The following is an 11571-nucleotide window of genomic DNA, read 5'->3' as shown; positions in this document are numbered from 1 at the left end:
CACCTGGCCGGTTCACTTCTCTAATAATGGACACTTCTTCATGATCAGTGGGTGAGCAACTTACACCTATTTTTCATAGAAATATTAGTGATAATGTTCAAAATACTATCTGAAATTTATTCTTACCTAAAACATAAAGGGTACAGCACAAAACAACGAAAGCCATTTTTGTACTTTATTGCACCTTCGTATAGAACATCCTTTTATATCATGCATTATCAATAATTTGCATTCTTCTCTCTCCCTTGTGTATCAAAATGTACGTGGGCCACGAACAAAGGTTGATAAAATTTATGTATCACTAATTAACGGAGAATAGGATAGGTATTGTTTGACTTACATAAACCTAGTTCTCACAAAATTACTCTGATAGAGATAGTGAGTTATTTTCTTCTGAATATTTAGTTTTAAGTGGTGACGGTTTAAACTTGTTAATCGTACACGTGGTGGAGGTGTCTGCTTATCAAAAAAATGTTTTTTCTTTCATTTAATAAACACATTTGGACATAAAATTGAATTTCCAGCATTTTTTTTTATTTTTGCGTTACATTTCCCTCCACAAATCCCTCCTGATGATTTACAGATTACAGATGCATTTCATACTTTTTTTGCAGTGAGACTACCTATTGGTAAAATTTTCCAAAGCTTTGGCCCCATAACCTGATACAAAATATAGTTTGAATCACAACACTTTGGAGGAGAAATTTGAAGAAGAAGATTTTGCAAATGTAGGACCGTGAATAATTATATAACATATAAATTGTATCAAACTCCTCAAAATCGTTTGAAATGGTTATACAGAATACAGAATATCTCCATCCTAATCCTAACGCTGTTCCAATATAGTTTTACTGGTAATAAAATTACCGTGCCTAATTTGGTTCATTTCGAACAATTTATGTCCGAAGAATTTGATAACAATCATGTAAATGTTCGTTAAAAAAAAACAGATGATGGACATTTACTTATTCAGATTCAATTTATTAACAACAACGATATCCAATAGTACTAGGTGGACTGGGGATTTTCAACCTTAGTGAATCAGACTGCCTATCCTTTGTGGGGACAGAAGTAAGCTTCAGCTTGTGGCTGTGGTTAGGGCAAATAGATCTTCACGAGAAGACGCCCTTCGCGCCGCTGTCGCTACTGATTTGATTGAGCTTGTTCGTTCCTACCTGCAGGGTAGGAAAAACTATGTTGAATATCAAGGTGTCAAGTCTCGGATATATGAACCTCCGACTGGAGTTCCACAGGGGTCAATGCTTGGTCCCTTGTTGTTTTGTGTTTTTATTGATGATGTTGTGCAAAGTCTTTCTTCTTCTAATTATTTACTTTATGCGGACGATTTAAAAATATATCGAACTATTGAATCGGCAAGAGATTGTGAGTTACTTCAAGCTGACCTTAACATGCTTTATCAGTGGTGTACTGCTAACAGTTTGGTACTAAATAAAGACAAGTGTAGGGTGATGACTTTCTCAAGAAAACAGGATACCATTGTTTACCAATATGCAATTAATCAAAAATCATTGAAACGTTGTGACATATTCAGAGATCTTGGTGTCATATTTGATTCAAAATTAACATTTAACAGTCACGTCGAAACGTTGTGCAAAGGGTGTTACAGTATTTTAGGCTTTCTTGCCAGAAATACGCGTGATCTCAATAATCAAGCACTTGTCAGTTTCTATAATGCTTACATTCGTAGCAAATTGGAGTATTGTTCTGTTGTTTGGAATCCATGCTATAAGAAATATGCTGATATGGTTGAAAGAGTGCAACGCAAATACCTAAAAATCTTGTATTATCGGAGGCATAGAAGCTTCGTTGAACATGGTTATCCTTATGATTTGTTATTGAATGAGTTTTCGTATGTATCTTTAAGCAATCGTAGGATTATGCATGAAATTGTATTTCTTGTAAAATTAATTAGATATGTAATTTCCGATGAGTACTTATTGGCATCAGTTAATTTACTAGTCCCAAGAATAAACAGTAGGATGAGGGACACATTTTATTTATCTGCAGCGAGTACGAACCATTATGCGCAGTCACCTATATTGTCTATGTGTAGAAGTACTAATAATTTATGTTCAGATGTTGACATTTTCACCATTAATTTAGGCAGACTAAAATCGGTCATTACAAATAATTTTTAGATGATTTGTTGAAGAGTTTATTATTTAGGAATCAATTTTATAATTTATATTTTATTTATGTATTTTTAGTTTATTGTAGAATATAATATTTATCCTGTAATTGTGTAGTGTAAAGCTACTGTTGGATAAATAAATATTATTATTATTATTATTATTATTACACCTCATCACGCGTTATAACTTGTGTTTTTGTATCCAGTTACTTTAATTATCGTAATCGTAACCATTGATTGTTTGATTAATTTAAGACAAATAAATAATAAAAATGTATTTAACCATACAAGAAAACAATAGACTATCTCTATCAGAGTAGGTAGATAACACTGTGACAACCAGGTTTATGTAAAATAAACAATATCGTATTCTTTGTTAATTAGTGACAGATAAAATTTATCAACCTTTGTTTCGTAGCCCCCGTACATTCTGATACACAAGGGAGAGAAAAGAATGACTAATTGATAATGAGTGATATAAAAAGGTGTTCTAAGAAGGTGCAATAAAGTACAAGAATGGGTTTGGTTTTTGTATGTTTTGCCGTTTTTCTTTTAGGTAAGAATACAGTTCAGACGGGATTTTTAACATGAAAGATTAGCACACAAAATATTTGTATGAAAAATAGGTAGAAGTTGCGCACCTACTAATTATGAAAAAAATCCCGCTCAACAATGGTTTAGAACTCTATCACGAAATGGGTGGAGAGGTGTTCAAAAGGTTCCTGTTCAAGAATGGTTTAGAAAACAAGTACAAAATCCTTCAAGAGATGCTCAAGACGCACCGAATACTGTTGACGAAGAGTTTACAGATGAAGCACGAGGCCCAGATGATGGAATCCCGTCTCTTCGAAATACTTCTAATTTATATTTAGGCGGTTTTCAGCTTTTACAGCTACGCATACCTCAGATTGGTGATATCATTGAAATAATTCGAAATTTCGTCAAGCTGGCTGCTCAAACCTTTAATGCCGTGGCACCTTTGCTCTCACGTGGTTTGAAACTACTTTTAAAAACGTTTATTCCGGAAATTGGTGATGTTGTTAAAGGAGTAGGCAATTTAGCTTCATTGGCACAAACTGGGGCAAGTAATTTATTACCAAAAGGTGTACCTTTGCTTTCATAGGGTTTATAAGAACGATACAATTAGTACGACATAAGTACCTAAGATTTGTATTTGAAAAATAAATCCAGTCACTATCATAAAACTGACAATTTCACTTTGCTACAATAATGTTAATTATTAAAATGAACCGGAACAAAATTTCACTTTTTTTTTTTCGAAACTATATGAAACGTACGCCTTGTCCACCACAGAGGCAGAAGGAGAAGAGTAAGTGGTAAATTTCTTGACAAAGGGCTCGTCGAGAACGAACTACAAATGGTGATTCGAGTCTTCGTGACTTAACGTCGTGTGATAAATATGTCAAGGCTCTCAGAGAACTGTCAACTTCGCGCCCCTTGCCTCGAGGGGAAGTATTGGAACGAATAGGTTTTGATCGTTTTCATGTTTCAATGATCTTAATAAAGAAAATTGTGAAGACGTTTCAAAGAGTAGTTTAAAGTTGATGAATGAAATAGGTACATATCGCTCAAATAACAGTCAACACTTGAAGTGAAACGTTGTACACTGCAAGTTTTGAAATGTTTGTCATTGTGAAATCGCGCTGGAATGACTCTACAACTTTCCGGTTTGTTTCTGCATTCTGTTAGAGATTCGTGTAAGATTTCATCTTTTGTGGACTAACCACTATAGTTTTGGTATTATGGTCGTTCTATGTATGATTTTTAACAGTTACATACATTAAGGCTACCACTTTTATCGTATATATATTTATTTGAATGGATCAGTAATCACAGTAAGTTTATCAAGGTGGTTACACCCAATTTTTTTGATATTATGCTGCACTTTTCCTTCGACAAAGCTGGTGTACATTTTGTCGAGGACGAAAAGTTCTTCTGAATTGCCAATATCTTTGCAAGACTTTATAATCTCGGTGAGAATATATAAAACAAGAGGTAGTTTGAAAATATCGTTGTTCTTTGCAATACCACTTTCGATAAATCTAGTTGTAACATTGTCAATAACCCCATCGTCAACATTTGCGTCCTTCAATCGACGACAGACGTATTGCTCTTGATCTTCTTCCGTCAGAGGTTCAATTGAGTAGCAGAACGTTATTCCAAGAACATTTTGTGCCATATTTTGGAAGTCTTTCGTACAAAAAATCCAGACTTTAAACCCTTGTTCAGCTATGTTGGTAATTAGAGTAACTGCTTTGTTTAAATGCGTGGTGGTCAGTTCATTTAGGCCATCAAAGAAGATTACTTGTTTTTTCTCTAGAAGCTCCTTAGTGACGCGATCGTCTAACTTGCTCCGTTTGGTAGGAACAAGAAACTCTTTTATTATCTTGTCAGTTGTTTCTTCTTCTTTCAAGAGCGAACTTTGTTGTTGCAGGGAAACTATTACGATGCAGTAATTTAGTGTACAGTTGTGTGCTAAACACGTCATCATGGTGGTTTTTCCAATTCCAGACTCTCCCACTACCAGGCTTTTATCATTATCAAAAATTGAAGACATTTTTGGATCAAATTTGTAATCCATCCATTCCAAAACTTTATCTGGTAGTAATTTAAAATGACAGAAGCGCTTGTGAACTTCTTGGATTTGTGTTTCATCTGTCACGATAGGAAGAACTTGTGAATCAAAATTGTTCTTCAGATATTCCATAAATTCTGCGGATTTACCATTGCAGTGTATCACGGCTTTGGATTTTTCACACACACGTCGTAAATCATCAAGACTGATTTTAGTTCTCAGTAGACTCCTAGGAATATAAAATTTTGGTAACGCATTTATATGTTTTCCTATAGATAGGGTGCCTTTTAAAAAGTGGAAAATTTCGGATGGTTGTATAAGCTGGTCTAAAGGAAGCGAATTTTTTAATGTATCAATTGATACAGACTCTCTCCCTTGGAACGAAATGTTAAACATGTGGCAAAATTTGTTATAAAGAGCTTGATTGGCAGCTGCTAGGTCTTTAAGGCTTCCAAAAATATTCCAACCTTTAAATTCAGCTTCATTGACTTTTTTGCCAACTAGTACCAACTGGATTTTATACTTTTCCAAAGTTTTTAAGAGATTAGAAACGAAATAAATACTTTTTTCATGTTCTTGGTCAAGGTCAATGAACAAAGGTTTGCCGATAAGATAAGAAATCCACGCAGTGCGTTGCTTATCGCTTAAGGGTTTTGTTTTTCGGAGAAATTTAATTTCACGTGCTATGTCATCCATATTTTGTTTGTTCTTTTCGGAGTAAATACACTTCCAGTGGTTTTCGATAAAAGATTTGGTGAATTCATTGAAATAATTCGAAATTTCGTCAAGCTGGCTGTTCAAACCTTTAATGCCGTGGCACCTTTGCTCTCACGCCGTTTGAAACTACTTTTAAAAACGTTTATTCCGCCAAATTGGTGATGTTGTTAAAGGAGTAGGGAATTTAGCTTCATTGGCACAAACTAGAGCAAGTGATTTAAATATTACCAAAAGGTGTACCTTTGCTTTCATAGAGTTTGCAAGAACGATACAATTAGTACGACATAAGTACCTAAGATTTGTATTTGAGAAATAAATCCAGTTACTATCATAAAACTGACAATTTTACTTTGCTACAATAATGTTAATTAATAAAATGAACCGAAACAAAATTTCACTTTTTTTTCGAAACTATATGAAACGTACGCCTTGTCCACCACAGAGGCAGAAGGAGAAAGTAAGTGGCAGATTTCTTGACAAAGGGCTCGTCGAGAACGAACTACACATGGTGCTTCGAGTCTTCGTGACTTAACGTTGTGTGATAAATATGTCAAGGCTCTCAGAGAACTGTCAACTTCGCGCCCCTTGCCTCGAGGGGAAGTATTGGAACGAATAGTTTTGATCGTTTTCATGTTTCAATGATCTTAATAAAGAAAATTGTGAAGACGTTTCAAAGAGTAGTAAAGTTGATGAATGAAATCGGTACATATCGCTCAAATAACAGTCAACACTTGAACTGAAACGTTGTACACTGCAACTTTGGAAATGTTTGTCATTGTGAAATCGCGCTGGAATGACTCCACAACTTTCCGGTTTGTTTCTGCATTCTGTTAGGGTTTCGTGCAAGATTTCATGTTTTGTGGACTAACCACTATAGTTTTGGTATTATGGTCGTTCTATGTATGATTTTTAACAGTTACATACATTAAGGGTACCATTTTTATCAGTGTCAAGTTGTAGGTATATATTGAGATTCTTTTAGAATCTCTGCGATGATCTGAAGGAAGAAAAAAAGAAAAAAAATATTGTGTATTATATTAATTAACATATTGCACAGAAATAAAAGTGCCATTTTATTATAGTACGTAATTAAAGCTCGAATTGTATGTATCAAACAATCGAAGAAATATGCACCACTTTATTAAAAATAGGCAGCAAACATGGAAAAATTAGCCAAATAAGTACCAACTACCGTAGCAGTTCTGTTTTAGCAAAAATTATTTTAGATTCTATAACAGTATCTGATAGGTCATTACAAAATTCTTGATTGCATTGTAGTTTTTGATACAAATACAACTGCCATGCTCTCCACCTAGCTACAACAGGTTATGGAGGTAATGGGAAACGATGATTTAACAAAATTCTTGTTAATATTAGTCACTAAATCATTTACTATTGGAAATAAATTTCTAATTACCTCAGCCACACTATTTATACCATGAGGTAAGCACGTAATATGAATTAACCAAGGAAAAAATATATTTAGTTTGTATGAAGCTTTGCACATAAATGTAGCAGCATCTAACGAAAATTAATAATTTTTTCATAATTTTTTCAGTTGGAACTGGTTCCGGAAGAAAAAAGTTCGTTAAACCTTCATGAATAAACCTTGTGTGGTGACCGAATTTAAATCAAAATTTTCGCGCTGAAGTTAATTAACAGCGGCGCGAAATCACATTTGAATAATTTGAATTTGCGAAAAAAATGGTTAAACATGGGCAACCAGGTGCACGGTAACGCTTGCTGGATAGTTGGACAATTAGTAGCGCTAGGGATTTTAGTTAGAGGGTTGGTGGTTAGACAGAGGACGACCTTTGTTGTTTAAATACGAATAGGTTTTTGGATGCATATACGTAAGTGTTACATTTTAACACTTCTTAATTCTTCACACAACATTGCTAGTAGTTAAATTAACAAAATTCATACTGCGAACTGCGGGGGGGGGGGTTAAAATAATTTCTTCCCTTAGGCGGTTATCATGGTTATTATCATCGTTATCATGATTACATCACTGAGGCATGTCCTCGCAATGCAAAAAATTGATTACATCATCGAGGCTTGTCCTCACAACGCTAAATGTTGCTGACCTTTTGTTTTTTATAAATCTTTGCTAAGTTTTGTTTGTAAATATTTTGTTGATGAATGTTTCCACCGTATAAATTATTTGATGTTCAATTTTAATCTCACTTAAGAATTATTTGTTGTTTAAAATTTCACAAGATTGTATGGCGAATTTAAATATTGTTTAATTGCTCTTTTGAAACCTTAACACTTGTTCAATTATTAATATCAGACTTAAAAGAAATTGAACATTTAAAAATGGAACTGAGGTTAAATAACACCGAAACACGTAGGAGAAGCGTAAGGCGCGGCTCCTAGTGGTGGCTATCAGGATTTGTCGCGTCATCTGCACAAGGGGTGCAGGCTTTGTATAAATTCAGTGGGAACGGTCTGGACGACGTGGAGCTGTCAGCTTATTTATAGCCTAGGTTCCGATTTTGTTAGATGATCACAGCCAAAGCCAAATTTTAAATTTTTCGCGGGCCATCAAACTTTTTCAAGGTCAATTTAAAGGCGGGAAGTTTGGGTTATCACACTTGTAGTAATATTATTATTACTCTTTTCCAAAGCTTTTGTGGTAATCAAATATGAACTGCCACATTTTTCACTGCTTAAAGTACCAATTGTTTCATCGACATGAAAATAAATTAGATTATCGCCTATAATTTGACGAATAACCTACTTTGTTTTTTGAAACACGGATCCACGTAGTTTTTTCTTAAGGTACTTTCACCAGGAACTGACTTCATGGTACGCTTTTTAAGCAATGATCGTAGCTTAGAGTTATTCAGTTTTGATAAAGGAATATCGGCAGTGAGGAAAGCGTCCCACAATTCGAAACAATATTTTTGCCGATCTGTCATCTTCTGGGTGTTGGAGAAAGATTCTGCGAGAAGCCTTTGCTTCAGCTTATTTTTGTGAAGGCTTGTTCCAATATGCTGAATCATCGAAAACTTCTTTTCAAATAAAATTAATTTATACTGTGCATGCTTTACTTATCGCGTTTAATTGAAAGTAAAGATAAGCGAGGAAAAATGTTGCTGCCCCAGTGGGAATCGAACCACACGTTTCTCGCTTGCCGGGTGGGTGCCCTGACCACTAGATTACAGAGCGGCTTATGTTTCTTCGCTTATTATTGTACCGCTACAAAAGCAATAAGATATCAGTAAGTATATTAAACAATTGTTTGAAATTAGAACTAATAAAACTAAAAGTGGCAAATTCAAAATATAGCAATGATAAAAATTTGGTTAGCTTACTTAGCGTTTCACAGCACACTTTACAAAAAACAGATTGAGAATTCTCATCTAGCGCTAATTCGGGATACTTTTTTATCCAGCCGTGGACAGTTGCAAAAACTCTTGGCATTTTGGACTCGAAATTCATTTATCAGTACCGAAATAAGGACTGACAAAATGAAGAATGAAATGGGTAAATGACAAAATGAGTAATTGCTAGAAGAATGCTACCTAAAGAGTTAAATAAGGGAGGCAGCTTATTCATATACCAGTAAACGGAATGTCTCCAGGTCGGATCAGGATGTCTTAAGGCAGAACCTCATACAGATAATACAGTTTATTGATTTGAAAAATAAACAGACTTGTGAGAATTCTATTATGCATTGAGCAGAAATTTTTCTTTACGAGAGAAAATTTTGGTAGAATCAAGCAACCAATAAGTATACAAACTCGAAATGATCTACGATCTACGATTTCCCAGCAGGCAGCAGGCCCGACAGTTAGTTGGAACCAGATAGTACTTGCTTCTTAAATCCTTTAATCGTTGATAAATAAGACCATCTTATTCACTTTATAGTCTTTCAGATACTACAAGATTATATGGCCCCACTAAACTTAATAATATGGGATGTTATAATTCATTTTATGCGGCTGGTTACCGTCTCAATCCTAGGTCATAAATCAAGGATTTGTCTCGATATCTTGCCACCTCGATATCTACTGCTGGATAATCCGCTTAAATATTTTTGATACATTAAACCATAAACACAATTTACAACTATGGATTTGTCTTGTTATCTGCTCCATTGTCCCTAATTTTACGTGTATTGCATTTTACGTACAATTATTTATAATAAGTAGGTAGTACTTAACTGGATTTATTTTTCAAATACAAATCTTACTTTAAGTATATCGTAATCATTTTTTTACCCTTGTAAACCCTGTGAAAGTAAAGGTATCCCCTGTGGTAATAACCCACTCGATCCCGACACTTTATTGAAAGTTTGTGCCAACGAAGCTAAATCTCCCATTCCTTTAATAACATCACCAATTTGAGGCATAGGCATTTTTAAAAGTTGGAAACTACCCATATACATGGTGGGTAAATTTTGAACAGGCGGGATTCCCCCATTTGGGCGTTGTGATACATTTGTGAGCCACTCTTTAAAAGTATTCATTGCGTTTTGAGCACCTCTTGATGCATTTTGTGACAGACTTTCAAACCATTGTTGAACAGGATTTTTTGCGGTAGCTATAAAAATCAGTATTTTTTGGACCAACACAATTATTAATACTTACTTGACTCAGGGGTGTCTTGTAGACTTTTCTGTGTTATAGCATTTTCTTGTGTTTCTGTGACACCTGACAACTGCGTTTCTTCAGTAATGGATTCTTCGTCATGATCAGTGGGGGCGCAATTTCCACCTATTTTTCAAACAAATATTTTACGTAATTATGTTCAACGATAAAAGTACTACCGAATTTTATTCTTACCTAAAAGAAAAAGGGCAAAACACAAAACAACAAAACCCATTCTTGTACTTTATTGCACCTTCGTAGTACACGTTTTTATATCACACATTATCAATTAGTACAAGTTATTTACATATCAAAAACAGGCAATAAATATTAATATAGGAACGATAAACTATCAGCAGAACCCCTCAGTGCTCACTTCCTATTCTTTGACAATGCCGAACTGCGTCTTTTAATTTGTAAACCAAATCTTGAAGTTCTTGACTGTCACATGTAAAATTGACAAGCTCGACCTTTTTACCGCCTATTTCGGAGTCATATTTCTCTGTCTGGAGCCCTATTCGGAAGAGCGGACCTTCACTGGCATCGACACAACTTGACTAAAATAAAAAATTACAATTAATTAATTATTACACTAGTAAACTTAAACACTTATACTTTGATAATATAGTCGATTTTCCATGTCACGTCTGTTATGTGAGGAAGATGACTCCCCACATTTATTAAACTACCTTCAATTTCTTCACGATTTCTGTCATACAGATCAGTATAAAAGCTAATTTTGGCCTCATTGTAGCCACATTTGTTAAGAAAATCTCTTATGCTGTCGCTCTTTTGACCGCTACGTACAAATTCAGCTGTAATGGATAGTAAAGCGGCGTACAATTCCTTTACCAGGTCCGGTTTCGAGTTGTATAAATTTGTAACGTCTGAAACAATGAGGTTATTTTGCTGTTTACACTGCTTAAAAACGTACTGTGAGGTTCTGGTAGTCCTGTAAGAACTGAAAAACAGTTCTCTAATAATCCTTTGAATGTAGCGTCCGTTACAGCAGTTGCATTATTCGCTAAATTAAGTGATTTTTTAATATTTTCGTCGAATTTCATTTCGTTTGTGTTTGACATAACCTCAACTGTCACGACTGTCACAACAAAAGGCGGTGATTTATTGAGGAGGGTTTGGTGTCTAGTGTAAACGTGGGGAAACTGGGATTAAAACAGGTTGACAGATTAAAAACCATAAACGTAGAAAATATAAATTAGTATCCCGTTAAAGATAGTCGAGTACCATGCCAACAATGAAGCCCCAGAAAATAGTGTCGATATTATTATAGGTCTGTGGTAAAATCGAACAACCAGATTTATTAATGTTTCGCTTAGATCTCAACTCCTCGCGATGTTTTTATCGGCTCTGCCAACAGAACCGAACTAGGTCACAAGGTCGTTTTTATCTTATCAGAATTACTTTGTTTTAACACTTGTTACTTAGAAACTTAATTTCTCGATAATTATATTTATTTTATGTAAGAAAATTACACATTGCTGAACATT

At 34.6% G+C, this 11571-nt stretch overlaps 1 protein-coding gene and 1 long non-coding RNA gene across 2 annotated transcripts; one reads left to right on the top strand and one right to left on the bottom strand.

The window, feature by feature from the left end:
* Positions 1–2548: 2548 nt before the first annotated feature.
* On the top strand, positions 2549–3357 carry LOC135138983 (uncharacterized). Its single transcript, XR_010282092.1, has 2 exons — positions 2549–2708; positions 2779–3357. It is a non-coding gene; the product is annotated as an uncharacterized LOC135138983 (long non-coding RNA).
* A 6936-nt stretch (positions 3358–10293) lies between these two features.
* On the bottom strand, positions 10294–11443 carry LOC135139064 (COMM domain-containing protein 3). The gene is made up of 3 exons (XM_064069153.1): positions 10998–11443; positions 10679–10950; positions 10294–10620 (listed from the first exon to the last, which is right to left on the bottom strand). The coding sequence occupies exons 1-3, from the start codon at positions 11143–11145 to the stop codon at positions 10429–10431; spliced, it is 612 nt and encodes a 203-aa protein (XP_063925223.1). The 5' UTR covers positions 11146–11443; the 3' UTR covers positions 10294–10428.
* Between the last annotated feature and the right edge of the window lie 128 nt (positions 11444–11571).

This window comes from Zophobas morio, unplaced genomic scaffold, assembly GCF_036711695.1.
Source record: "Zophobas morio isolate AGI-343-1 ecotype UQ-CSIRO unplaced genomic scaffold, CSIRO_AGI_Zmor_V1 ptg000030l, whole genome shotgun sequence".
Lineage (NCBI taxonomy): Eukaryota > Metazoa > Arthropoda > Insecta > Coleoptera > Tenebrionidae > Zophobas > Zophobas morio.
This window is presented reverse-complemented; position numbering and strand designations above follow the sequence as displayed.

What these genes read in the sequence shown, in the direction of transcription:
- LOC135139064 (XM_064069153.1), bottom strand. Translation starts at nt 11,145, where the DNA reads ATGTCAAACACAAACGAAATGAAATTCGACGAAAATATTAAAAAATCA. An exon ending in AGGACTACCAGAACCTCACA is followed by an intron (nt 10,951 to 10,997) that starts GTACGTTTTTAA and finishes TCATTGTTTCAG; the next exon opens with ACGTTACAAATTTATACAAC. An exon ending in AAATCGACTATATTATCAAA is followed by an intron (nt 10,621 to 10,678) that starts GTATAAGTGTTT and finishes TTTTTATTTTAG; the next exon opens with TCAAGTTGTGTCGATGCCAG.